Here is a 27791-nt window from a genome sequence, read left to right on the forward strand (position 1 = left end):
GGTTTTTTTGATACAGGATCTCACTAGGTTGCTCTGGCTGGCCTGCAACTCGGTATGTAGACCATACTAGCCACCAACTCATAGAGATCCACCCGCCTCTGCCTTTTGAGTGCTGAGTTTAAAGGTGTGCACCACCATACTTAGGTTTTGTTTTGAGGTATGATCTCATTCTATAGGCCAGAGGGGTCTAGTTCTCACTGTCTCAGCCTGGCTCCAAAATTACAGCCATTCTCCTATCTCAGTCACCCCACCCATGTGGTAGAATTGAAGGTATGCGTCATCACACTTGGTTCCCATTATCCTGTAAATAAGATTCTATAAAAATATTTATCTTATTCTACTAGAACTGCTTATTTACATATTTATATCTTGAGATCACAGAAAATGTGTAGGTTCTTGAATATACCACTTGTTTAATATTTATATTTCATATGAATAAGCAGGAATGAGGCAGACCTTCAGTGATAACATAAGATTATTTAATAATTCATTTTATAATACCTGCAGAACTATAATATAATAGTATAATATTATAAATCACCTCAAACATATAATAAACTACATAAATATAACCACCCAGTTTCTCAAAGAATTTATAAAGTGATAATTAGAACAATGAAGATTTATGTTGGCCTTACCTCCCCAAGAAGTTCAATGCTGCGATCTAAAAGCCGAATGAGAGATGAGCATTCCCCAGTTATCTTTAAACTGACTTCACAGATACACAGCAGTTGAAGGGTGAGTTGGGTAAGCTGACTTTTCCAGAACACAGGATGGCGCAGAAGACTTAGATACAGCTCCTCAATAAATAGCATCATCTCTGTTGTCTGTGTCAGATCTTTCATCTGTTGAAGAAACTCATACTGGTCAAAATTACAGACTAACTTCAAGCTATATAAGAAGTATTCAACAGCCGGGCGGTGGTGGCGCACGCCTTTAATCCCAGCACTCGGGAGGCAGAGGCAGGCGGATCTCTGTGAGTTCGAGACCAGCCTGGTCTACAAGAGCTAGTTCCAGGACAGGCTCCAAAGCCACAGAGAAACCCTGTCTCGAAAAAAAAAAAAAAAAAAAAAAAAAAAAAAAAAAAAAAAAAAAAAAAAAAAAAAGAAGTATTCAACAGAATAACGTTTTCCGAATCTATGAAAATTTAAAGGAGATGAAGTTATGCACTGCAAGTGCTCCAATCCACGGCTCTACCTCCTCCTTTTGCCTTGAAGGAGATGCAGTTATGCAGCTGTGAGTGCTCCCCTCCACGGCTCTGCCTCCTCCTTTTGCCTTGAAGGAGATGCAATTATGCAGCTGTGAGTGCTCCCCTCCATGGCTCTGCCTCCTCCTTTTGCCTTGAAGGAGATACAGTTATGCACTGCGAGTGCTCCCCTCCACGGCTCTGCCTCCTCCTTTGGTCACCATCCACCACACAACTCTTCCTGCCTCTGCTGCTCTTACCTCACACAAATTCCACAGTCGAATGCTATGCCACTAAGGGAGGCTTCCAACTCAAATTCCTTCTATTTTTCTAGCTTCTTTAAAAAAAATCTTAGACAGATGATATGTAGTGCCTACATGCTAAAGAACATCACTTTATAGCTGGTTTTCAACTCTCCTACAGTTTAACACAGACACCTGATCATAGGGTTGCCATGTTATCAACATACACTAAGCTCTCTTTCTATAGCTGAAGCATCATTGAGCACAGTGGAGAAAGTAATAAACGACCATGTTTAAATGGCAGTGTCATCTTGACAAACTAATGCACTAGACAGGGAGAACTTGGGGGCCCTTGAAAATCCCAATTCAATTTATACCCTGCTGTTCTGTTCAAAGTTCTGGAGTTAGTATTAAGGGTGTGGTCCTGCTCATAGCAACCATGGTATTTCCCAGGGATTATAAACAATGAACCATCTGCATCAGTCAGGATGCTTGTGTGTGCTAAGTTCATCAAGAAAAGAGCCTGCTGTCCCACCACTGCTTACACCCATTAGAAAAAGAGGCATCAATACAAGTTATACACAAACAGAGCTCCTAGAAAATCAGAAAGATTACAAAGGATGAAGGGAAAAGAAAGAACACACTCACACAATAATAATTTAAAAACAAAATATCAACAGTCCAATAGCTAAATTATTTTGTCTTTTAATTAATTATGTACTTATTTGTTGGGTATGCAGGTGTGCAAGCACGTAACACAATGCCCGTGTGGAAGTCACAGGACAACTTGCAGGACTTGGTTCTCTCCTTCTGCCACGTGGACCCTAGAAATCACACTCGGGTCAGCAAGCTTGGTGGCAAATGCTTTTACCTGCTGAGCCAGCCCACTGACCCTATTCTGTTCCCTTGTAAACATAAAGCAAAAAAAGTTCAAAGGGTACTTACAAAGAGATGGACTAAATACGAAAGCCTGGTATTCATGAGGTGGTTTATTTTCTTGAGTTTATTTATTGTGTATACTGGAAATTTTCCATTAAAAAAAAAATCTCAATAGATTAGCTCTAAAAGTTCTCTGAACTACCATTATCAAATTCTTAAGAATAAATTCAAAGTACTGTCTCTATGTAAAAATAGATGATATAGCATGGATAATGGTATGATAAAAAATAAAAACCAGTTGAGCAAACATAAAATGGAAAAGCAACCAGTTGAGGAGGACGCTAAACAATTGTCTCAATGACCCTTCTCATCCTAAACCAGCAGGAATGGGGATAGGGCTATGTCTCAAAACATAGCAGTAACTTCAGTGTGCTTCCTTCCTAGTGTCCAGTGTGGACTGGGCCACACCCATAACACTGCATTCACCTCTAAGAAGAGCATTTCTTACAAGCACATCCCGTGTACTCATTGGTATACTAAAGCAATGGATAGTGAAACCTCTAAAAGCCATTTCATGGGAAGGAATGGTTTTTGTTTCAGAACAGAACAGAGGGAGACAGGCAAGAAAGGTAGGAAGAAAGAGAGAAAACCAACAAGACTAAACAGAGGTTTAAAGCTTGTGTTTTATTATAGGAAAAAGAGAAGACTAGTGGGCAATTGTTTAATAAAGATCAATAGAAGTACTTGAAAACAGTGTACTTCTCCAGAGTATATTCATTAGCTGGGGTGGTTATTGTGTAAAGACTATAAAAGTACCTTCCACAAGTGGAGAGCTACAGTGGACAGCCTCTGTGACTCCTGTTCCTCATTCTTGCTCTTAATAAAACAAATTTGTTACATGACTTTTTTCTCACATGTCTCCGTGACAATAAAAAGACAGGGCCTCCCAAAGCCATTCCATAGTGTGCTTCTACAAGCACCTAAGCTTTCCACGAAGAAAGCAAACATTTAGCAAACCGCACAGAACATGGTAATAAAGGCATGGTTGGAAAGTGCCCCAGTTGAAGACCTTCTGCCTATATATGCCTTATTACCCACGCAAAACAAAAGCTTTGGAGAAGCCGCTGGAGAATTCATTTTAATTAACTTTTCTCTGCCTTGATTACAGGAAAGCACATTTATGACTCACAGAGGGAAGATTCACTCTAGCCACTCCTTGCTAACAGACTTAAAACAGGTCATCTGTGACCCACAGTGATCACTCTTGAAATACATCCTCAGATTCTTTCCTTCGGCTGAGCAGCATGGCGCTCAGATCCCCACTAATGGCCTGACTTTGATCATGGAATGGGACAGCCTGACAAACGAACCACGACACTAAAATCACAGCACACTGGCAACTGCGTGTTTCTAAATCTACAGTCATAGAGATAGCAACTAAAATTTCTCTCTCCCCTCAACTCCCTTAGCATTTTACTGCTAACTCGTTACCTGGATCATCTGTCCGTAAGGAATTAGGTATTAGAAGTGACATCCTAACTCATTTCTTACACTGTGGGTTTCGAAAAGCAAAAAACACCAACGGAACCTAAAGGGACAGGTGGACACTCAAACATAGCACTCAGCAGACCAAGTTCTATAGTCTCAGAAGAGACCTACATACAGACATTCCTTTTGTTTAATTTGCACAGAGGTGCTTGATTGTTTTTTGTTGTTGTTCTATTGTTTTCCTTCCACCTCTTAGCATCCAACATGAAGAGAAGCTAAAAAATTCCCTTTCCTGATGAATCTTAAAGGAGTCTTCATTGCTACTAATGCCAAAAGGGACAGGATTGATTTATACTTTGGTAAATTTAAAAAGTTACTACGGTATGTATTATTAGATATGAAATTTATTCCTTTGTAGTCTTAAGATAGTGCCAGCATTTCTAGACAGTCTTGCCCAATCACATAGGCTCAAGAACTACATTATGTGAAATGACAACTTACTGGCACAGATAATCCCATTAGGAAGGAAAATGAATGGTGAAGAGCCTTACCTGCAAGCACGGGACCATGTCACAGCACAGCTGAAGCATGTGCTGCTCCAGTACCGAAGGTTGAACTTCACCACAAAGACCTCTGGGTTGAAGTAAGACTTTGAGCAGGGACAGCCGGAGCTTAGCATAATCTTGTGACTGGGATGGATCACAGTAGAGATACCACAGAAATGGTGCCATTATTTGGATACATGAAACTTCTGACCTGCAAGTCATGCAATGTGTCAGTCAGTTACTGAGTTAAATATGCTAATGTTATCAGGAGAAACAGTTCTTCCCTCAAGGGAATAAAAGACAAGGTTTACTCTGGAGCAAAATCCAAGTGATCAAGACCCAGAAACATACATTTAGGTCTCCCAAGTAAAAGTCCCCAAGGTCCAATAGGGAAATATTTTCATACAGTTTGTATAATAATGAAAACAAGAAAGTTAAAAATCAAGTCATTTTTTTAAATACCCTGGTGCAAACATCAGAGAGGCAATTAATCAAGATGGAGGAATCTCTCCTATAGGCTTCAGATGCTATGGTGATATGCATAGCTTTGGAGATAGCGGAAGCCAGAGGACTGCTATATTAATAAATTCCAAAAGTTTTTTGTCTGTCCCAAGATGTTAGGACCAAAACAGACGTGGACAAAGAATGGCTATTCATGGGGCTAAAACTAGTCCAAAATTGTAACCAGACTCTGGCCTCTGTAATTAGACTCCCCACATCACTAAAGCTGAAAACAGGCAATCAGTCTTTCCAGACATAGTTCCTATCCAGGAATTCTCCTTCACACTATCAAGCACTAAATGGCACATATTAGCTTGTGGTACAGCATAAACTACCCTAGCCTCAAGTAGCTTTTGAAAATACCGTGACCTAATGGGATCTTGAAGGGAATGACTCAAGAGAAGAAGGCACGAAGCCAGATTCCCAGGACTAAAGGACACTTCTCCTACTTTACAATCATGGCACCCCTCCAAAACCAGTCTATGGTGAATATCAGAACCATCTAAGAACGTTTATTACAGATATGAGGATCTATTCTCCAGGGGTATCTCACTGGCACGCATTTGTAAGAAAACTTTGTAGATAAATCCATACAACCATCCGATTATTGTGACAGTTCAAATTTACAGTACTCCATGCTTTTCATTTCCATAATTTTAATTACCATCAGTCAACCACAACCAGAAAATATTTAACGGAAAGTTCCATAAGTAAACAACTGCAAAGTTTAGTTGTGCATGTGCTGAGTAGCATGAGAAAGTTCCAAACCGTCCACTCTGCTCCTCCAGGATATGGACCAAACATGCCATGCTTGATCCTCTAGGCCAGTAGTTCCCTCTGGGGTCGAACAACACTTTCACGGGGTCACATATCAGCTATCATGCATATGATATATTTACATTATGATTCGTAATAGTAGCAAAATTGTTATGAAGTAGTAATAAAATAATTTTATGATGGAGGGTCACACATGAGGAACTATATTAAAGGGTCACAGCATTAAGAAGGTTGAGAACCTTCTTAAGAAGGTTCTAGGCCATCATGTGTCTCTTGGAAGTCATCCTGGTACCAGATCAACTGACATGGTAGTTCCATAATACTGTCTGTGCCCAAGTAACCCTACTTTACTCACTAATGACAGCAACGAAGGAGAGCAGTGGTTATGGCAGTTTGGAAGTGCCAGAGAGAAGCCATAAAGAGCTTTCTTTTATAAACAAGTGATAGCCCTCAACTTAATGAAGGAAAAATAAATCACATGCTAACGTTACTAAGACTGTAATAAATAACTGCTAACCTTTCACTTTTTTTAGTAAGCAGCATCTTTCTATTACACAAACTTCACTTTTATCCATCATTTTAGCCTTCTTTTTTTTTACATAACTGAAACTGTATTGTTGTGCTTCCTTCATGATAAAATGCTATCTTAAAACTCACCCTGGCTGAATCACTTCTGATTTCCTGCTCTGCATTTCCAGAGTTCCATGAGGACTCGTTACATCCAGTATGAGCAGATACTGACATCTCAGTAGATCTGACTTAAGTATCTAGTTTAAGCAATAATTCCTAGCATGGAAAGAACTAGAATGTCTTTACATTTTGACTCCTTCACACGACTGTGAACCACTGCTCCTATTCTTATTAAATGGCCAACCCAGCTATATTACTTTCTAAACAACAACTTGAAGTTACTGCTCCTAATATTCTATCTGATGGTCTACTGAAGAAGTGCAACCAGAATTATCAGTTTCATACTGTAAGGCACAAACACACAGTGCAAATTTAGAACTAAAATTGCCCTTTGTAGGGACAAGCATGATAGCACATAGATACATAGATTTAATCCCAGCACTCAGGACACAGAGACAAGCAGATTTCTGAGTTCAAGTCCAACCTGATCTACACAGTGAAGTTCAGGTTAGCCAAGTTACATAGTACACTACCTCAACGGGGGGTGGAGGGGAGGGGGTGTTAAAAACAAATATAAAACAATTTAAAACTTCTATATGGCTCAAAGAAATTTCATTAAGTAAGTTCACTTTAAAATTTATCTGGGCTTTTACTTCTGACACAGTTGAAGAAAGATTCATCTAGAAACTATTAAGATATCTATGAAAAAACATTTAAGGTGACGGTGATAATTTGAGCCACCTTCTTGTAGCTGATTACAAGGTACTGCAGTCTGAAGGTTTCTATGATAAGAAAATCTTCAACCCATTCATTCATGGATTTTGTTCACAAAAAAATTGAGATGTATAGGGCACCTACAAATGTTCTGAGCATTATGAAAAAAGGCAATAGAACTGGATCACTATCCTCCAAAAGGTTTTAAAGCTCACAGCAGAGAATAAGACCTAAAGTAAGTTAATGACGTTACCGATCACATGGCAAGTTGTGGCGGGAACACAAAGGAGAGACAGCTCATCATTTGCCATAACAAAAGATGAAGAACAAGATGCAAAGGAGTACTGACAATAGAGAGCTTAGTCTGGGAATGGGATAAAGTCCAACAAAGGCAGCTTTAATAACAGCTATTCTCCACTGGACAGTTTGACAACCAATCCGCCTGGCAGATGGTGTTCCCTCACTGCCAAAGGAAAAGAACACGGACACGGACGGACGGCTCTAGAACATTTCCTCTCCTTAGGAACTTCAGAGTCACAGCAGCTAAAACAAGAGCAACACATAGCGCCGGCTCTAAAATTAGCACACGCCACTCTGTGTCCTTCGATTATTTCACTTCATGTTACCTTTCAGGGCATTGCTGGAAGAAGGCAGTCAGCTGCTGCAGGAGCAGTGGCCAGCAGTCAGGCCTGTGTTCAAGCACGGTGATCAAAGGCTGAGGATGAGTTCTGAGGAACACAGGAAATCACGTTATTAACTGTCTTTTCAGGAGCAGAAATTCTATTCAAATACAGCAGAAAAAAAAATAAAACAAACAATGCCAGCTACAGACATTTTCCAGGATCTCTAATCCACAAAGCTATCGCTTCCTAAACTAAGGAAGTAGTTCATGACCAATGACTTGTCCCCCATTTGATCTAATTCCTCTGCTGAAAAGAAAATGGATCCAGACTCTCAGAGGTCTAAATTTAAGAATGGATCCTAGAACACAACTGTCTGTAACTTCAGTTCCAGGGCACCTGGCACCCAAACATGGACAAACATGTAAGTAAAACACCAATGCACATGAAATAAAAAAATTTTAAAAAAGGAAAAAGAAATCAGCTCCTTACTCCTTAGCCCTCCAAGAGCTAGCATGTCTCCTTAAATCTCTTACCCTTATTCTTCTTCCCATCTCTCCCACCCCCACAAGATAACTACTGCAGACCAAGGACTCCTTCAAAATGTATTCAAATTAAATCAGGTCAACAGAAATAAAACACAGTCGTTTTAAAACAGGAGAAATGCCACACATGCAAACAGCTATGATTCTGACACAGTTATGTCCCAGCCAGACTGCAAGGAACCAGTCACCCTGCTGCAGGACACTGAGGGCATGTTTCACCAGCTATTGGATTTGGCTGACTCCAGTTAGCATCGCAGACTTAATCTTTAAAAATTAGATTAAGTAGCATATACTAGAATAAAGGTCCAAATTAATTACTAATTTAGACCTCTAGATAATTAACTTGTCCAGACAACTGATTATGTCCACTCTAAATGACGATATTGTAAAGAATAATGTACAATATTGATTATGAGAGGCTGATAATCTTGAATGAAGTGACACAAATAATGAAAACATTGGCTCTTGTTGTTGATTAGTATTTGATTACTAATATTACACTATTTCAAATGAACACAAATAACCTAAAATCAATTATAATTGCCCAATTTTGTTTTTATACTTTAAGCATAATGAAGCAAAGATCTAAATTCTCCCTCGTGAATCATCAAATTGATATGTGAGTACACATAAAAATAAAACAGAAAGGCTTGCATTTAAGTAATAGAATTGTATATACTTCTTAATTCAACAAACTGCACAGCTATCGTGCACAAGAGTGGCTTATTCTTAGCACTACTGGCACGTTGGACAGACAAGTCTTCACTGGGATGCCATCCTGTGCCCCTCAGCTTGCTCAGCAGCAACCTAGCCTCCCCCGACCAAATGCTCTTGTACTCCCTCCAGGTACTGACAATCTAAAGCATCTTCAGACTGCGTGATGTTCCTGTTGGGGTAAAACTGTCCCTGGTTCAGAACCACTGGTGGAAGCCCACTGCTTGAACTGGAATGAGAAGCACAAAGCTGAACAGAAAATGGTACCAGGCCCCCTCTTACCCAAAACTAAAAGTAATCAATCATGACCAAAGCCAAAGTTTACATTTCTTATGTAAATGTACTTAACAAAACTTAGCATTGGATACACAAGAGAAATTAAAAGGTTTAAAATGTAAAAAATGTAAAATTAATCCTTTAAAAAATAAGTCTCATTCTAAAATAAACATAATTAGAGAATATAGATGCTAATTTGAGTAAGACAGAAAATGAAGTTATTATCCTATCAAAAATATTATAATTAGAGGATGTAAAATGTCATAAGGCTGAGTACAGATCCTTCTTGATGTATTCAAGATTTGATTATTAAATTTACGGATTATTCAAGATTTTACTTTCTTCCTTTCACTGGCATTTGTTAGCCATTCAACTTCTTTAACATGTATCCAAATGAGAATGTTCAAGTCATTTGAAAAGACACACAATTTAAACTCTGAAATTTTAATTTGGAAGTACTATTGAGAGAGGGGGAATGAGAGAGAGAGGAGTTTGCCTCAAGATTCAATCATTTATATACACCTCCCTACTAGTTATTGGTCAGTGAGGCTATGCCTCAAGATTCAACTATCTACACTTCTACACCTCCCTACGAGTTATTGGTCAATGAGGCCCTAAGGGCCCCCAAAAGAAAAGGACACAGCTATTGATATAGCTCACCAGAACAAGATGGTAAAACCCGATTGCTGAAAACATAACACACACTCCTTGCAGGACCTAGTGGAATCAAACTGGAACTGAAGGGAAAACTGCCTCCCTGATAGCTAGTTCTAATAGTGCCAGCAGGGGTATGCAAACCACTGGATTACAAGAAAAGACAATGCTATGATCCAACAGAGAACTTTTCATGCTACAATATAGACCTGCCAGGCAAAATATGCCCAAAAGGTTTGGGGGGATAACCAATTGCTGCTGGGCTATATTTGAGGCTTATTCCACAGGAGAGAATTTATGCCTAGTACTATAAATCTGGCCAAAGGCCCATGGTTCAGAGAGTCAAAGATCCTAAGCAAGAACCTATTAACTATTATCTTTCTAAGCCCAACAAGTTGCCGAACTACCTTCTAAATATTTATGTTTGTACATATAGTTTAGTGCTGTCCTCAACTTTGGCCAAAGGAGTTTTTCTCTGTGGTGGTCAGCAGTTAATAGAGACTCAACTGGTCAAGGTACTGAGAATAAGTAACTACCGGGTGCTCAGCCCAAAATTAGACGTCTAGATCAATACCTGACCCATGAAGGGGAAACAGAAGGAATTTAAGAGCTGGAAGATAAAGAGGAATGTTGTGAAATGTCTTCTGCCAGACATGGCCCCTGCTTCATGAATCCACTACAGCTATGGTTGTCTGCACAAGATGAAGCCACAAAATCACCACTAATTGGACTCTGTGAGTTATGAGGTTTAGGAAGGAAGGGAGGGAGGGAAGGGAGGGAGGGAGGGAGGGAGGAAGGAAGGGAGGGAGGGAGGGAAGAAAGGGAGGGAAAAGGAAGTGGGAATATGATGGCTTAGGGGTGGCAGAGAGGAGTAGGAAGGATTACAGATGGGTATGATCAGGACACACTGTTTGGATGTAGGAAATAAAGAATAAATAAAAGGTTTTCAAAGACAGGGAGAGAGAGCACAAGCACTGAGCACAGGTATCCGTCACATTGCTTCCTGCTACCATGAGATCTCTATCATGATAGCTGGAACTGGAACTCTGAACCAAAATAAACCCTCTTTCCTTAAAATAAATGATTCATCATCATTAGGTGATGATCATTAGGTCATCATCACTGTCATCACTGCCGTGGTTTTTCTATAAGTCATGACCACACAGCAGCACCCTTGGACTCGTTTTCTATTACCTAGCCATGTCCCTAACTCAAATAAAACTAAAACTGGAGAGGATGTAGCCATGGGAACAGAGAGCACAGAATTATCAATTCTATATCTTTATATATATGTGTGTGTGTGTGTGTGTGTGTGTGTGTGTATGTGTGTGTGTATACATACATATATATGTATACATATATAGAGACAGACAGACAGACAGACAGACAGACAGACAGACAGATGGACAGATTCTCATGTAGCCAAGACTGGACTCCAACTCATTACATAGCCTGCCTCTTCCTCCTTAGTGCTGGGATCACAGACATCCACCACCATGCCCAGTTTATGCAGATCAAACCCAGGGCCTATACTTACTAAGCAAGAACTCTAACAAATGAGCTACATGTCCACCTCCAAATTTACATTCTCCAGCAAAGCATGAAATCTCAGGCAAGAGAATTAACCTCTCTTGGCCAAAGTTTCCTCATCTGTAAAATGACTCAGGCGGCTGCATAACCCATATGAACACTGAATCCTAAGCAGAGGATGCACAGGAATATATGTGCTGTGGAACAATTTTGTACACTGTAAATATGTATTACTCTCATTGTTAATAAAGAACTGGCTGGCCTATAGCTGTAGCTGGGCAGGAGAGCCAGACTAGGAGGACGCTGGACAAAAGAAGGGCAGAATCTGAGAGTGCATAAATGAGGTAAAAGAGCCCCAGAGCAACAAACACATAGATTAATAAAAATGGGTTCATTTAAATTGTAAGAGATGTCTGAAGACACTCTTAAGCCATCAGCTGAACATTTATAATTAATAATACGTCTCTGTGTTGTTATTTGGGGAACGGCTGGCAGGGTAGAAAAGTCTGTATCCATAAATGCAATGAAACCCTGCAAAGGCAGCAAGCCACAAAAACAGTGCTCCAGCAAGTAATTCTATGGAAAGCCTACATGGCTCTAAGGCCAATGTCTGCTAAACATACGGCCTCATCTATTTTTATCTCAGAGAAAAACCATCGTGCATTGTCTGCTCCCAAGGAAAGTAAAGTGCTGTGTCCAAAAGGAGAAATGATTAAATCAGAGTTTCCTAGCTCCTGAGATAGCCTATAGATCTGCTTTCTCCTTAAAGGAGGATAACATCATTTCTAAAGATTAAAATCAATACAAATAAGACAGCCAGGTCACCCTCCGTTGGCTTCCAGTGCCTGTAAATCTCTTACTGTGCCTTGGTTTTTCTTCGGCATGCCACATGAGCCAATTTGTTGATCATTCTTTGGCACTTTCCTTAGTTTGTGACATGTAAACGTTTTAACTGATATTCTAAGTAAAGCATGTAACGTAATACCTAACAAACAGAAGAGTCCCATCAACACTAGCCAGGGAAAATTTATGTGTGAGAACACAGTCAGCCTAAAAGTTGGGTCTCTGTCTTAATCTTTTTTGTTTTCCATTGTGTGCAAAATGCACTACTATAATGAGTGTAGTTACATACACACAAACCAAACATGCCCCCCATGTTATCTTTTAAAAACTCAGATTGCTTTATTCATATGGTCACAAATGAAAGTCAGTTTTGTTCCAGAGTCAATACCATTCAAAAGCAGAGGACAGAGACCACAAAGAAATATGCAGACATGGATGCAAATATTCCGTTGCTCCCCACCTTTGACTAGTACTACTGACAGCGGAGAGGAGTGCATGCATCTGAAATTACAGAGCAGCAGAAAAGAAGGATGATGTATGCATGGTTCCACCAGACTATCACAGACGCATGATAAAATAAGGTATGCAACCCATAGTCACCTTTTCAAGAATAAATGCATCAATCTTAATAGAAATGAGAGAATAAAAAAAATTAGCTGTGTGGCAGCTAAATCAGGAAGCAAAAGTTATCTATAACCTTTAGGTGACCTCAACCTCTTGCCTCATCTCTAAGTATCAGAAAGCTATGATTTGATTTACATCGTGGATTCAGTGACTGGCACAGAGCGCCTTTTCTGTGTGAGAAACAATGCCTGCAAGTCGCCCTGCATTTCCATGTCTGCAGCTTGACCCTGGTGCGTTCAGAGCACTGCACAGCACTTGCTCCATCAAATATGCATTTTAAAAGCATTTCTCTACCTGCTCGGAATTCTGATGGGCGAGTGCTGGCAAGAAGCGAGACCTGTTTTTAAATCCCTGTGGATAAGTTTAAAGACGCATGATAGGAAAATGTTACGAGAATTACAACATAGATATTACTATACAAATGAATAAAAAAGATAAATTAAGAGTAATACTGAACCATTGTATAACATAATTTGAAAACAAAGGTACATGTGTGCTTGCCACAAGAACTCCACAGAAAACCGCTGTAGCAAAGGTGCTCTAATGTAGAAATTTTTGACTGATTATGTCTTTCCTTAGGTCTGTCAGGCAGGTAGGGCGTATGTAAGATTTTTATTAAGTAGCTCTTGCTATGGGGCTGCACTCACACTCTGCCTGCCGTGGGATGACTAAAATGAGAACCAGACTGTTAATGCAAAGTGATCTCCTAAGAAGAAGGTAATGACTTAGGGTCCGGAAGATACTGGTACTTAAGGATCTAAGACTTTTTCTTATATTCAGTTACATGCCATTATCATTTACAATAAATAAGCTAAAAAAGAAAAATAGAATTATTTTCATGGCTTTAGACATTTTCTTGAAACTATGACAGATTTTATATCAGTATCTAGATTTAGAAAACTCTGCACATTTTCTAGGGGCCACTTCTAGCTAAAGATGTATAATATGTATAAGCTTGTTATTCAGGTATGAATGTCAATCACAACTGTAAACCCCACGTGATTAGAATCATTAATAAAATAAAAATCAGAAACAACGACATTCATAGCTGGAAGAGAGAAAAGAATGAAGTAAGAAGCAAAACATTCATGAAGACAAAAAAAATCAGGCTGCAGAGAAGGCCAATAACGCTGCAAGGCATTGCTGTCCATGATCACCTAGTATGGCCCTGGCTTGCTCTTTTCTTTACTTAGCCCACTGGCTTGTCCAGGGGCAGAAGTAACCTTGACACTCCGTTCCTCATCTTCCTCCTTCTGGTCCTTACGTAAAGATTTCAATAAGCCTCAACTGAAACGTAGAAAATTTAAACTATGTTCACACATTCCTAGGTCAGAGTACAAAATTGGAAGGGTCTCTTAAAGAAGATCCTGATGGTAATTCTCCAATGGTGAGTGCAAACACATTAAAGTGAACTATAGATCTAGGGTACCTGCTACATTTAACTTGGCTAACCTGTTTTCAGAAGAACTGTAAACACCATTTCCCCCCCAAAAAAGATTACATATGGTATGTTCTCACCTACAATAATGGCTATGTGATACCTGCACCAGGAATAAAAACTAAGGCTTATTTTGAATAACTTTTTAAGTAGCTACCTTCAGGATAAATGTAAAAGCCACACACTAAAAGTTTTCTTCCTAGTAAACATAACAAGAAATTCTGTTATTAAAAGGTTGTATACACATGTATTTGGGAATGAAGCATTGGTGCACGCCACAACACAGATGAAACCTTGAAAATATTATGCCAAGAAGTCAAATATACAAGACCGTATGTTGTATTGTTTCATCACATGAAATTCTGCACATAGAATGTGCAAGCCAAATAATGCTTTCTGGAGGTGGGGGGGGGGAATAACTGATCTTCCTTTGGAGTTGATAAAACAATCTGAAATAAAGTAGAAGTGGAGTTAGACAATTTCCTGACTTTAATAAAGTCCACTGAGTCATACACCTAAAAAGAATTTTATGGCGTATAAATTATATCTCAGTAAAACAAGAAGCACTAAACAATCTTCAAATGTCAGTCAGGTGTGATGGCACATGCCTAGAACCCCAGTTCTCTGCGGCCTGAGGAAGAGAACATAAACCCCAAACCAGCCTGGGCCACATAGCCAGAACCAACCTCAAAATAACAACAATGAAATTTAAGTTAAAGACTCTAAACTTAAGGGCTAGAAAGATGACTCAGTTTGCACAGCACATGCCTTAGGACTTGAGTTCAGATCCCAGAACCAATGCAAAGCTGTACACAGTAGCATGAATCTGTAATCCCCATGAATTACAGATTTTAGAGACACAGTAGATACAGAAGCACCAGATGCACATAAGCGTTCATGAGCTAGTCTGGTGCAAGCATCAGTAAACCACAAGAGATCCAGCCTCAGCCGGGCAGTGGTGATGCACGCCTTTAATCCCAGCACTTGGGGGGTAGAGGCAGGCGGATCTCTGTGAGTTGGAGCCCATCCTGGTCTACAAGAGCTAGTGCCAGGCCAGGCGCCAAAGTTACACAGAGAAACCCTATCTCAAAAAAGAAAGAGAGAGAGAGAGGGGAGGGGAGGAGAACCTGCCTCCACATGCCTGCACTCACTTATACACACATAGAGAAATGGATGGTGCACACCTTTAGACCCAGCACTTGGTAGGTAGAGGGAGGCAGATGAACCTCTGAATTCAAGGCCAACTTGTTCTACATAATGAGTTCCAGGTCTGCCAAGTTAAATGGTAATACTGTCTCAAACAAAAACAAACAAAATCACAATAAACACCGCCAACCACATACTATTTAAAGTGTTAGCCTTTTTATCTTAGAAACAGCTGTGTGTTGTGAAAAGTACATTAGTATAATAAATGTATTACGGGGCATTTCCCTGAAAAAATAATTCCAAGTTAAAATCTCATCTGTTCCTGATAACTTGTCATCTTCTCTTCTAAAAGCATCCTGGGTGCCCCTTTGCCACTAGCGATGTGACATACTGAGGAGTGGGGGGGGGGAGGGTGTCACTATTTTGAAGCCATCACAGTGAACCCTGGGATTAGGAATATGAAGCAGGGTTCTGCATAGCCTCAGTGTCTCCACCGCAGATTTCTCCTTAGTTATGACAGACGGGAAGTGGCCAGAGAGTGGCGAGGTGATCAAAATTAAACCCAATGAACAACAGGATGGCCATCACTGGTGCCAGGTGTGTGCTCCTCAGACACACACGGCATTGTTTATGAAATTCAAAAATGCCAATGCCATAAAAGACACAGAACGGGCGAGAAAGGGTTCCATCTTTTACAAGAATTTTTTAAGTGACAACTAAACATAACATGCAATCCTAAACGATACCCATACATTTTTTTAAAAATGGATAAATGAATTCCTACTACTCTTCAAATGAAATCAAAAGTCTTGGTTCACTATGGCCTTAGTCATGCACAGCTCTCCATCCCCTGAGCACTAAGCAGCCACTATCTAGCCTTCCTTGGGCCCCTCCAGCACGTGGAGTTCTCACATGGCACAGTGTTCACACTGGAGAAAATGTTTGAACTATTCAAGTTACTGGTGCATGTCTTCCTTCAAAATACACAGCAAGAGATACAAGAAGTTACATGCTTGGAAGAAAAGATACCAAAATTAAAAATAGAGCTGTATTTTGACACCCACAACCACAACGCCATTTCTGTAAGTACATATTAATATTTTCTGTACCTGTCTGACTTTTCTGTATTCGATTACCCTAAAGGATAAGTCTGACTTCAATCAGAGAATCAATATGAGTTACGAAGTAGCTCAGCCTTTGGGATCCTTAAATCCTTAACTATCAACCCCATGAAAACTACAAACGGAGGACTAAACACACATGCAGGGTGCAGAGTTTCAATCCACTCAGGGTCCAACCATCCTCGGCTACTGACCCCATCACCTACTTCAAAGTAGCCATCTGCCAAGTCATTAAATATTCCCTCACTCCAGAAAGCACAGCTTCCCACGAACAGGACTCTGAACATTTGATATCTGTGCATGTCAGCCACTGTCTGGCACATCAGAATAAAGCACAAATTCTGGAACAAGCAGTCACTGCTCATGAATTCACAGCTATTTCCTCACTTTTGCTGAGAGCAGAGAGACCGTAAAAAGATTGCCATAATATGAATATGCAGAGAAAATTTTAAAAGCAAAGCACACGATGAAACTTCATGGAAATAGCACATTACAAAGCAAATGAGAAAACTAGCCTCTAATAATTGACAAATCATAAAAATTTAGATATTCACACTTGCAGCCAACAATTTAGACCCAACAAAGGGAAAAGAAAGTCTAAACTAAAAGATGTCTTAATAGCAAGAAAATGAAAAATATGTTAATTAGTTTAAAATTTGTTTATAAGCAGAAAAGCATTTCTAAAGTTACAGAAAACATTTTTAAGTCCCTAAAGCAGGTCATAAACTTCACTGCCCACAGACTGTATCCTGTGAGCAGACATGTTGTGTCTGCCAACCTCATACTAAAAAACTGGGATTGGCTGCCAGCATTTAATCAGAAAAATTCACACAGAATCCTTCCACTTATTAAAAGATTTGAAGGTCTGACAATGCATCCCTGTCACTTCCTTGGAACCACAGGCTAGCAATTCCCCACAAGACCTTCTCACGGGACTTACGTGGGAAACTGAGAAGCCCGGGGCCTCTGGCTGACCCACAGGCATTCTAAGCTGTGCTCAGTCACAGGTATATTGACAAGTTCCTTAGCGGGTTCTAATACACAGCTGCAGATGAGACACACACTTGGCATTTCGTACTTGTTTAGGGCTCCTGAGCTAATTAATTGCAAGAACAAAATGTATTTCCTCTTTCTCCCAGTTACCCCCATCCCCTGCTAAAATGGAGCCGTCTAATCTTGAGTAAGCCATGAGACTCAACAACCACACTTTAGGTGAAGCAAGATCAACTTTACTAGCAACACAAACAATTCAGCTGTTTCTCTAAACCAGTTCTCAACCTTTCTAATGCTGAAACCCTTTAATAAAGTTCCTCATGTTGTGGTGGCCCCCAACCATAAAATTATTTCGTTGATACTGCACAACTATAATTTTGCTAGTGCTGTGAATTATAATGTGAATATCTGATATGCAGGATCTCTGATATGCAATTCCATGGGGTTGTGGCCCACGGGTTGAGAAGGGCTGCTCGAAGCACAGTCAGTAATCAGCTGTACTCAAATTCCAAGACAGTGAGTGTGTACTTCAGGCCCAGGTTGCAAAACCACATATGGAAAACTCTGAGGATAAACTCCTTATGCATAGGAAGCCCTGACAACCTGTGTGGGTTTCTAAGAGGGTATTTAAGACTCTCTTCGTCTCCTGCTCCCACAACCACCCACCCACCATCTGACCGTGAAGACACTAGCATGTGTTACAGACATGGAATTAATTCACTGAATGGATCTATGACCAGCTATGTTCTCTCTCTCTCTCTCTCTCTCTCTCTCTCTCTCTCTCTCTCTCTCTCTCTCTCTCTCTCCCTCCCTCCCTCCTTCTCTCTCTCTCTCTCTCTCTCTCTCTCTCTCTCTCTCTCTCTCTCTCTCTCTCTCTCTGTTCTCTCGCTCTCTCGCTCTCTCGCTCTCTCTCTCCATCTGCTTACTCTGTGGCTGGTTTTTCTTTAGAACCATCCTATAGCTCTACTCCCAGCCTCTCCACTGTAAAGAACTAATGTGGTAAGACAAACTCAGTTCCTTGAAGCTGAGGAGCATACATGTCATACTGAAGAAAGGAGGCGGGGCTAACCCACTCAAGATACCCTCTATCCTAAACTTTCTGGGCCTTGGTAGCCCGTATGTGGTACCATCAAGTTCTTGGGGGCTGAAGAAAGACTTTCTAAGTGTGAGATCCAAAATGACCTACATCTGTATCAGGAAGGAACTGGATGAAATTGCTGATTCCCAAGTCACTGAAAACTATGGAATGAATGAGACTCTCCGACAAGCAACTCGGAGAAGCCGTGGTTCTAAGCATCTCTCAAGTCTTCTTTATGTGTAGACTTTTTGAGAACCACTGAGCGCTGAGCCCAACAGAAGGATCAGCTTCACTATGGGTCCTGGTCCTCACATATTCTCCCCCACACCTGCATGCCATAAGCCATTCCACAGACCTGTTAAAATGACCACATATTCTGTGTCACTATGATTCAAATAAAGCAGCTATTTGAAGAAAAAAAAGGCAAATATTTTTAAAACACAGCTACAAAGTGGCAAAGTCCTTAATATCATGAAAAATACAGATTAGCTTTACACTCAAAAGGCCAGTTATATGCCATACTATGTTTTTACATTAATCCTGTGCCTCTCACTAAAGTTCTGAGTCGATATCAAGTCTCATGCTTTCTATGGAGCTCCCCAGCTGCCTCTGCAAAGCTGGTTGCTACTGCTAACCAGCACATAGCAGAGAAGGCTCCAAAGCAGCGTGACAATTTTATGCTTGGCTCAGGTAATCATAGCTCTCTCGAGGGGAATCTGCACTCCAGTCTCACCTTTCCTCTGCTCCTGCCATCCGCAATCCCCTCTGGGGAAACTTCAGGCTCTAATACACTCGATTACACTCTACAGATTTATAATGCCAAACAGCCATTCACAGAAGGGCTCTCCATAAACATTACCAACTAGGATGATTGATTCTGGACCTCTTAGTGTGCCTCCTTATTTGAAGGCAAACCTTACATACCCATTTATCTTTAGTGCCTTAAACTGGGCTCCCTAGCCACACCTTATACCTACTGCCTTGAGAAAATAAGGCTACGTTTAGAAGAACAAGTTGTAAGACAGAGTGAATTACAGAAGGGACAGAGGTGAGGCAAGGCGGATGAGTGAAGTCAGTCACACACAGTAAGGACAACCAGTATGAGAATAAGAATAACCATACTGTTTCAGTAGAGTAGAATGGTTCGCATCACCATCATCTAAACTTGTGCTTCTTAAACATTAATGAGTCCGTGAGCTACCTTCAAAAATCTTCCAAACTACAGACTCAGATTCAGGCAGCCTACAGTGCAGCCCAAGCAGATGCCTCCTAACAAGTTCCCAGGTGCTGCTCATGCTACAGTGGCTCTGCTACTTGGTGACAGTGGGTGGGAGCACAAGCAGCAACAGTATCACCTGGGTGCTTGTCAGGCCTCTGGTGTCCACCTTAGACTTAAGCAGGGCCCAGAGCTGCTGCCCCACGTACCAGCTGAGAATCAGACCCACCTGGGAGTACTTAAAAACGCATAGGGCTTCTAGCAGAGACTCTAGCCTGGTGAAGTATTTGGATGGTGCTACGTTTGTTTCTTTTGAAGCATGCCCAGGTGGTTCTAATGAGCAGGCAATATGGAGAACCAAAGATTTGAAATGCTCTCCTGGGTAGGAGGGAAATATAAACTGACTACTAATGGGGTGAGGAATGTCTTTGGGGGAGGGAGAAATGTTCTAAATTTGACTATGGTGATAATTGCATAACTGTGAACGAAAACCACTAAACTGTATACTTTAAATGTATCCCTCACATGGTCTGTGAATTATATTCCAATAAAACTGTCATACAGGATTATTAAAAACCTTAGTAGTTTCTCTATAGAAAAATGAGTAAATAATGGAACAACAATAACATGAAATTATTTTCTATACCAGAAATTTAGGCGTAAATTTTGAATTTCTTTTAAAGATGGGGTTTACAAGTGCCTCTCCAGAAATACTAGGATCAACTCACCAACTCTACAGGATCAATTCTGCTCAGGGTAATAGATGAGAAAGAAATTGCAAGCTAACCTTGCACTGCTATCATGCTAAAAGAAAGAAAAGGGAGAAAAGGAACAAGGAAAAAGAGGAAAGGGAGGAGAGGGTGATGGGGGAAGCAAAATAAAACCATTTGTAAAACTTGCGCTGTAAACCTGTTTCCTACAGTATTTTCAGTGCAGATGGGTGTGCTGATGAATGTCTTTAATCTCAGCACTTAGGAGGCAGAAGAAAATGGGTATCTGTAAGTTCAAGACTAGCTTGGTCTACACTGGAGTTCCAACCCAGTCAGGGCTTTAAAAAAAAAAAAAAGGAATGAGATATTGTGCCACATTTTGTTATATATTTAAAGACATTGGGAAACATGCCTAGAAAAATATATAAAATACAAATCTAACCTTTAAAAAAAAAAGCTTAAGAAGCCACAGATAATACACTCACAAAAACGAGACAGATCCTAGGCAACACTAACATTGCAGGACCAGACACTGGTCACTGACCATCAAGCACACGGAGCTCACAGGCAACACTGTTCCAGACATGCCCGCAGAGATCCTGCCTGCGGTCAACTCTACTACAGGTGCTGGGAGTTCAAAGCACTACAGGCCATCCCGACTCCAACCCCTAAACCAACTCCCTATTTATGCTCCCCTGCCCTCATTCTTTGAAATACGAAAATTTTGTTCCTGAGATAACATGAACTCATTGTGCACATCGTCTGGGTCCCTTGCAGAAAACCCTTCTGTTAAGAAATGGCTTCCTGGAAGCTGGCGGGTGAGGCAGTGAGGTCACCAGCACGCACTGAGTATGACACCCCAGTGCACTCTGTTCTTAATGATTTGTATTTTCTTTTCATACCCAACTCACCCTATCACAATCTAAAGATGACAAAGAAAAAGCAAATGTGATTCCTCACTAGACCTTGACCTGGGTAACTGCACTTGCAAACAAGTGTCTCCTATTACTTTCCATGGAAAGAAGCTTGCCCTTCCTGCCCTACCCAACCCTGGGCTCCCGACACTCATGCTTTTAAAACATTTGCTCAGTGAGCTCTTCAGTTTTCATTGCCCTGGGAGAAAACAGTAGCATGTTGTTAGCACTGAGACAGGTCTCCTCTGTTCCCAAGTGCTGATCCTTCTGCTTCCACCTACCAAGTGCCAGATGAAGCACAGTGACAGTTACATATTCTAAAGCAAAAAAAAAAAAAAAAAAAAAAAAAAGTCACTTCGATTTTGAGTAACAGATCTCTGTACCAAAGAAGCTCCCCTGAAGCCCATACTGGGGGTGCTCAGCGTGTGCTCAACTCTTTCACTTCTGTGTCTCTGAAACAGTCACTTCCTGAGAAATGAAGACCCACAATGACTGTGTGCATATCCTACTGGATGAAAACATAACAATTCTTAAGAAATGACATCTTGTCCATAATCTAGCTGATGATATAAAAGTTCCTTTAAATAGAAAAGGAGAGAAAAGAACAGCGAAATAGTGTAATGATGCCAAGTCTAATGTCCTAAGTTTGATACTTGGGCTCAGTGGTAGCGGAGAACGACTCCCAAAGGTTATCCTTCAGCTTCTGTGAAAGCACACACACACACACTCACATACAATCATGCATATTCCCACACATGCAGACTCATATGCATGCACACTCACACTCATACACTCACATACATGGGCACACACAGACACTAAATGTAATGTTCAAATAAAATGAAATAAATACAACAGTAGAGAAGACTCACCTGATAGTGTATATATCCCGAATGTCCTTCTCCCCAATTTGTCCTTCCTTTAGTGCTTGGATTTGTAATAATTTCACAAGGGCTTTTATCAAACCAGTCATATTCCTGTAAAGAAATATAATAATGTGCTAAATGTCCCAAACTTAAAAAAAATATGCTAAGCAGGTACTTATTGCTGCCTTTCCTTCTTGTGATGCTAAACATTGGATTCAGAGCCTCACACACACTAGTCCAGTGCTCTAACGAGCCACACCTCCCTCCAAACTCACCATTCTGGAACCACTGAGAGTCTGCCACCCACACTGAACAGTGGGCACTTTTCAGCACAGTCAGGACCCACATATGAAAAAGGAAAACATGCTCAAAGACTCAATCAATCTCCTCCCTACACACACTTGGGGGAAATCAATCAACAAAAAAAGCAAACATTAGCCCACATAATTCGACTCAGTGACCACATCAGTTACCCAGAATAAATGATCAAGTCATTTATAAATATCAGCAGACCATGAAAAATAACCAGACATATGAAGTGGATCAACCATGCAAAAGAGTAAGCCAGGGCACCAATTAAAGCAAAACAAAAGCCATTGAAAGAAAATTAATAAAAAGAGGAACATACTTTAAAGTTTTTCTTTATTCTATAAGAAATAGGATAAATATATCAAAAAGTACCCTTTTAAAATGTCTTACAAACTAGAATGAAATCTTAGAAATAAAATAATTTACGAACTTTTAAGTAAATTTAAAAATCATGACTGCTAATATTGTTCCTAAGTGCCTAGCATGTCACTGGTCATTTACCATTCAGAACAGAGAACTCGCCATCCACATTAACTTTAGGGTCAGGACAAGACGTAAGTTTCCCACAATATGGGGCATTTACATGAGCTGTGACTGACTGTATGTCTTAATGCATTTAAAATCTTCCATCTGGCAAAGGATTTGACTATATAATAGACCACAGCAGTTAACAGCCATGGCCACACTTGGCTACTATGCACACAGGTAATGTGGTTTGTCCAAATCCAGATGTGGTGCATATAAAACATATGCTGGATTTAAAGACTTAAATATAAAAAGAGTGGGAAAAACAAATTCAATTAGAAAGAATGAGGAGCTGGAGAGAAGGTTAGGAGTACTGGCTACTCTTCCAGAAGACTTAGGTTTGATTCCCAGCACCCACATAGCATCTGGAATTCCAATTCGAGAGACCCATTGACTTTTCTAGCCTCTGTGAGCATCAGAAATACATGTGGTACACAGATATCATGCGTGCAAAGCACCATACACGTCAAGATAATTTTTTAAGAAAAATCAGAAAAAACATAAAATATGACTGCATGTTAAAATAAGATTTTGATATTGGGGTTACATAAAGTTTGGTATTAAAATTAGCATTATCAGTTTCTTTATACTTTTTTAATCTGGTTACCAGGAAAAACTAAATTTATTATTTGTGTGTATGCATACCTGCAAAGGCCAAAGGTGTTAGAGGCCCTGGAGCTGGAGTTACAAGTAATTGAGTTATCTGATGGGATGCTGGGAATCAAGCCTTGCCCTAGGAAGAACAGTCAGAGCTCCTAACCACTGAGCCACCTCTGTCCCATCTATCGGAAAATTTTGAGCACTGTTTGTATGTAGCTCAGATGCATAGCTCATGTTATGGTCCCACTTCACAGCACTGCTGTTGACACTCCTGAGATTCAGTTACTAAGTCGATTCTTCTGGGACTGTCAACATTTCCCTTCCACTTGAGGAATTTTCCACGATATTTTCAATAGTCATTTTCCCCTTAGGAACCCTCTAATATGCCCGTGCTAGTGAAGGGTCACAGATAAATACTTTGTGACAGGGACTGCACATGTCTGGGGTGTCTCTTGTATGACTCTACTGTAGACAGGCCTCCACACTAAATGAAAGCCTTCCAGCAAAGATTCGCTCTCTCTGGGCTCAGTAGGTAAAGTACTGGTTGTGCAAGCCCAGGACCTGGGTTTGGTGACCGAGAACCCACAAATGTAGACATGGCAGTGCATGTCTGCAATGCCAGGACTTAGAATGGGGTAGACGGAAGAGGTGGATTCAGTGAAAGACTCTCAGCTCTAAAGGATAAGGTGGGGGAAAAAAACACAGAGGGCAATTGAGTAAGAGATACTAACATTGACCCCTGGCTTTCATATGCACACGAACAAGCAGGCTCACTCACATACATGCCTGCTTGTTCTCACACTCTCTCTCACACACACAGATTATGTCTTCTATGCATGTTCTTGGATGACTGTCAAGGATTAGCCTTGCTCCCATACCCGGTCTTAATGATTATTTCAATTTCATGGTCCTTTACCTCGTTCAACAAAATGACCAATTAATCTCACTGTGACTCAATAAAATGAAACAGAGAAAATTTTACAGTACATAAAAAGATTTATAGTGTACATAGTATATTATATTTTATAAGAGAAAGCTACTGGAAATACTTCATGCTAACACAGACAGTTTGATATACACTTGGGGTTGAGGATGGATGGGAAAAACAGGGCCAAGACCACAGACCCACACCAAAAGCCTTGCAATAAAATGTTGAATGGATTGGATCTGCGCTTTAGCTGAGAGCCTCTGCTTTGGGGGTGACAGAACAGGTGAGGACAGGTCTGCAGACTCCACGGGGCAGTCACAGGGTCTGCTGGGAGCACACAAACACGGGGCGGGAGCATTCTTGTCTTTACACAGCAGCGGGAGGTGCAGGATGATCTCCAGGGGTTCAGAGATGTTTCCTCACTGGCTGCTTCACAAGAAAGCTATTTGCGGTTACATGGCTGCTGACTGAGAACCAAACCTTTTCTTGACGAGATGGACATCTGCAGGGTGACAGGCCACAGCCTTAGAGCAGCCCACCTAAGACAGGCCAAGACAACAGCGTGAACACATGCTAACTGTCTTAGCAGGGTTTGCCGCACTCCTGGAGGCCTCTTCAGATGACGGAGATCTCACCTGCTTTGACCACTGGGATTGCTGTCGTTGTTTTGACAATCTTGATTGCTACTCTAAATATCCAGATCTCTCTGACTTAGACGGACAGACAGAAAAAAAAAAAAGAATGAAAGAAAGAAAACATGTTTGCTGGTAGGGAAACAGTTGAACTATGGCAAACCTAGCATTACAGGACAGTCTCAGTTTGTTAATAATGATTCAAGCAAATCTGTAAACTGATGGAAAGATGTCCATCTATATCAGATAGGAAAAACAAGCTTTAGAGTAATTTTAAACACTTGGCGGGGCATGCATAGAAACTCTTCTTCATGTTAAAGATAGGGTTCTAATTTCACTGGCATTGGCTTAAAATCCATACATCCCCAGCTCCTCCACATCCCAGGGAGAATTAGGACCGGGCCTTGAAAGAATCACTCCTTCAACCTAACATTGGTGGGAGCTCAGTCCGGTGCTCCTATGTGGGGCTCTGTCATTTTCTCCATCCAAAGCCAGGTGAAGGTTCTATGGTGATATGCAAGATATTCATGAGTATGGCAATAGGATCTGGACATTTCTGGCACCCTCTCCTCAGCTGCCCAAGGACCTAGCTGGGGGCGTCTTCCTGGACACCTGGGAACCCCTCTAGAGTCAAGCCTCTGCCAACCCTAGAATGGCTCCCTTAAGTAAGATATATAATTCCTTGTTCCCATATCCACCCTTCCTATATCCCAACCATCCTATTCCCCCAAGCTCTTCCCATCCTCCACTTCACACTTTTCTTGCCCCATCCCCCCTCCCCCCATCCCACCCCACCCCTATGTTCCCATTTTTTGTCCGGCAATCTTGACTGAGCTCCCAAGGTCCTGATGAGGAGCAAAAGGAGGGAGATCATGAGCAAGGAAGCCAGGACCGCGAGGAGTGCTTTTACCCATTGAGACGGTGAGACAGATCTAACGGGAGACCACCAAGTCCAGTTGGAATGGAACTGATGGAACAGGGGACCAAACCGGGCTCTCTGAATGTGGCTGACGGTGGAGGAGGACTGAGAAACCAAGGACAACGGCAATGAATGTGAACTCTACAGCATGGACGGGCTCACTGTGAGCCTTAACCTTCACCTGGCGATGGATGGAGATAGAGACAGAGCCCCACATTGGAGCACCGGACTGAGCTCCCAAAGTTCTGATGAGGAGCGGATGGAGAGAGATCATGAGAAAGAAAGTCAGAACCATGAGGGACGCGTTCACCCACTGAGACGGCAGGACAGAACTAATGGGAGACCACCAAGTCCACTTGGAATGGGACTGATGGAACATGCGACCAAATCGGACTCTCTGAGGGTGGCTGATGGTGGAGGCTGACCGAGGAGCCAAGGACAATGGCGATGGGCTTGGTCTCTACGACATGGACGGGCTCTGTGTGAGCCTTGTCAGTTCAGTTGCTCACCTTCCTGGACCTGGGGGGAGTTGGGAGGACCTTGGACTCAACATAGTGTAGAGAACCCTGATGGCTGTTTGGCCTCAAGAGGGAGGGAGTGGGGGTGTGGGTGGAGGGGAGGGGAGGGAAGGGATAGGAGGAGGGGAGGAGATGGCAATTTTTAATAAAAAATAAATAAACTGGAAAAAAAAACTAACATTGGTGGGGCTTTCCAGTCCTGATGCTTCCTACTTTTCATCAGCACCTGCCAAAAATGGGTGGGGTGGGGGATTTTTTAAAAAGAAGATAATTCAAAGCAAGTTTTTCATGAGTCCCTGTGAGCATCATGCGGCTGGACTGCATCTGCCCACCTGAGTCCTGACCCAGGAAGGGACAGTTTTTCTGCTTTCTTCTGCCTTTTCTTTTGGATGTTGTCCAGGGCCTAAGTCTAGGCTTTTTCACTCCTCTGGAGCTCCCCTCCCAGCATGTGGCTGCTTGACCACCATGCGGCTGACCTGGCTTTTTCTCTTCTTTGTCCTTCTCCTCCTGGCAGCTACTGAGATTTACAGCCTGCCTGGCCCAAAGTTTTTCTTTGAAACTCTAATAAAACTGTTCTTAAGCTTTCTTTTGGGTCTGCTCTTAAATTCTTTTATTAATGAGACGAGAATCCCAAAACGGGATGTCTCAACTTCTCCAGTAATACGTAGCAACCACAAAGGGATTGAACTGCTCAGAATTTCTGGTAAAGATGTTATGTCATCTGGAGATATTACAGACACTTCCCTGAGGACCAAGCACCTGAAGAACCTCACACTGTCACTCCACCAGCTGTGGAAGTGCCTAAGAGTTGATCCTGGGCTCATCTCTCCAGTCCAGTCTCTGAAATCCAAGGGGAAGATGAGGAGGAGCCCGTGGGAAGGAGGCTCTAGTGAGCCCCCAGCAGAGATTCTAAGGGACTTTAACGCGTCCTTGGCCCCAGTTCTCCTGGTTCCCTCCCTGGGCTTTGTAAGGCTAGGAACTCTCACCTTTACTTCTCCCTCACTTCTCCGCCCACACACAGTTAAGGACTTCTTTACCTTCCTGCATCCTGCTGCTAGACCAATGTAACCACTGGAGCATTTTCAAGGTCCCCAGGATAGGACCACTGGA

General features: G+C 41.4%; 1 protein-coding gene across 2 annotated transcripts in view; it reads right to left on the bottom strand.

The window, feature by feature from the left end:
* Focad (focadhesin) overlaps positions 1-27791 on the bottom strand; it is a 282441-nt gene that overhangs the window by 202294 nt on the left and 52356 nt on the right. For both annotated transcript variants that reach the window (XM_038334886.1, XM_038334887.1), the window contains exons 5-8: positions 22257-22361; positions 7589-7690; positions 4347-4551; positions 639-845 (exon numbers count right to left, since the gene is read on the bottom strand). In XM_038334886.1, coding sequence (XP_038190814.1) covers positions 639-845; positions 4347-4551; positions 7589-7690; positions 22257-22361 — 619 coding nt within the window. The remainder of the gene's footprint in view (positions 1-638; positions 846-4346; positions 4552-7588; positions 7691-22256; positions 22362-27791) is intronic.

This window comes from Arvicola amphibius, chromosome 6, assembly GCF_903992535.2.
Source record: "Arvicola amphibius chromosome 6, mArvAmp1.2, whole genome shotgun sequence".
NCBI lineage: Eukaryota > Metazoa > Chordata > Mammalia > Rodentia > Cricetidae > Arvicola > Arvicola amphibius.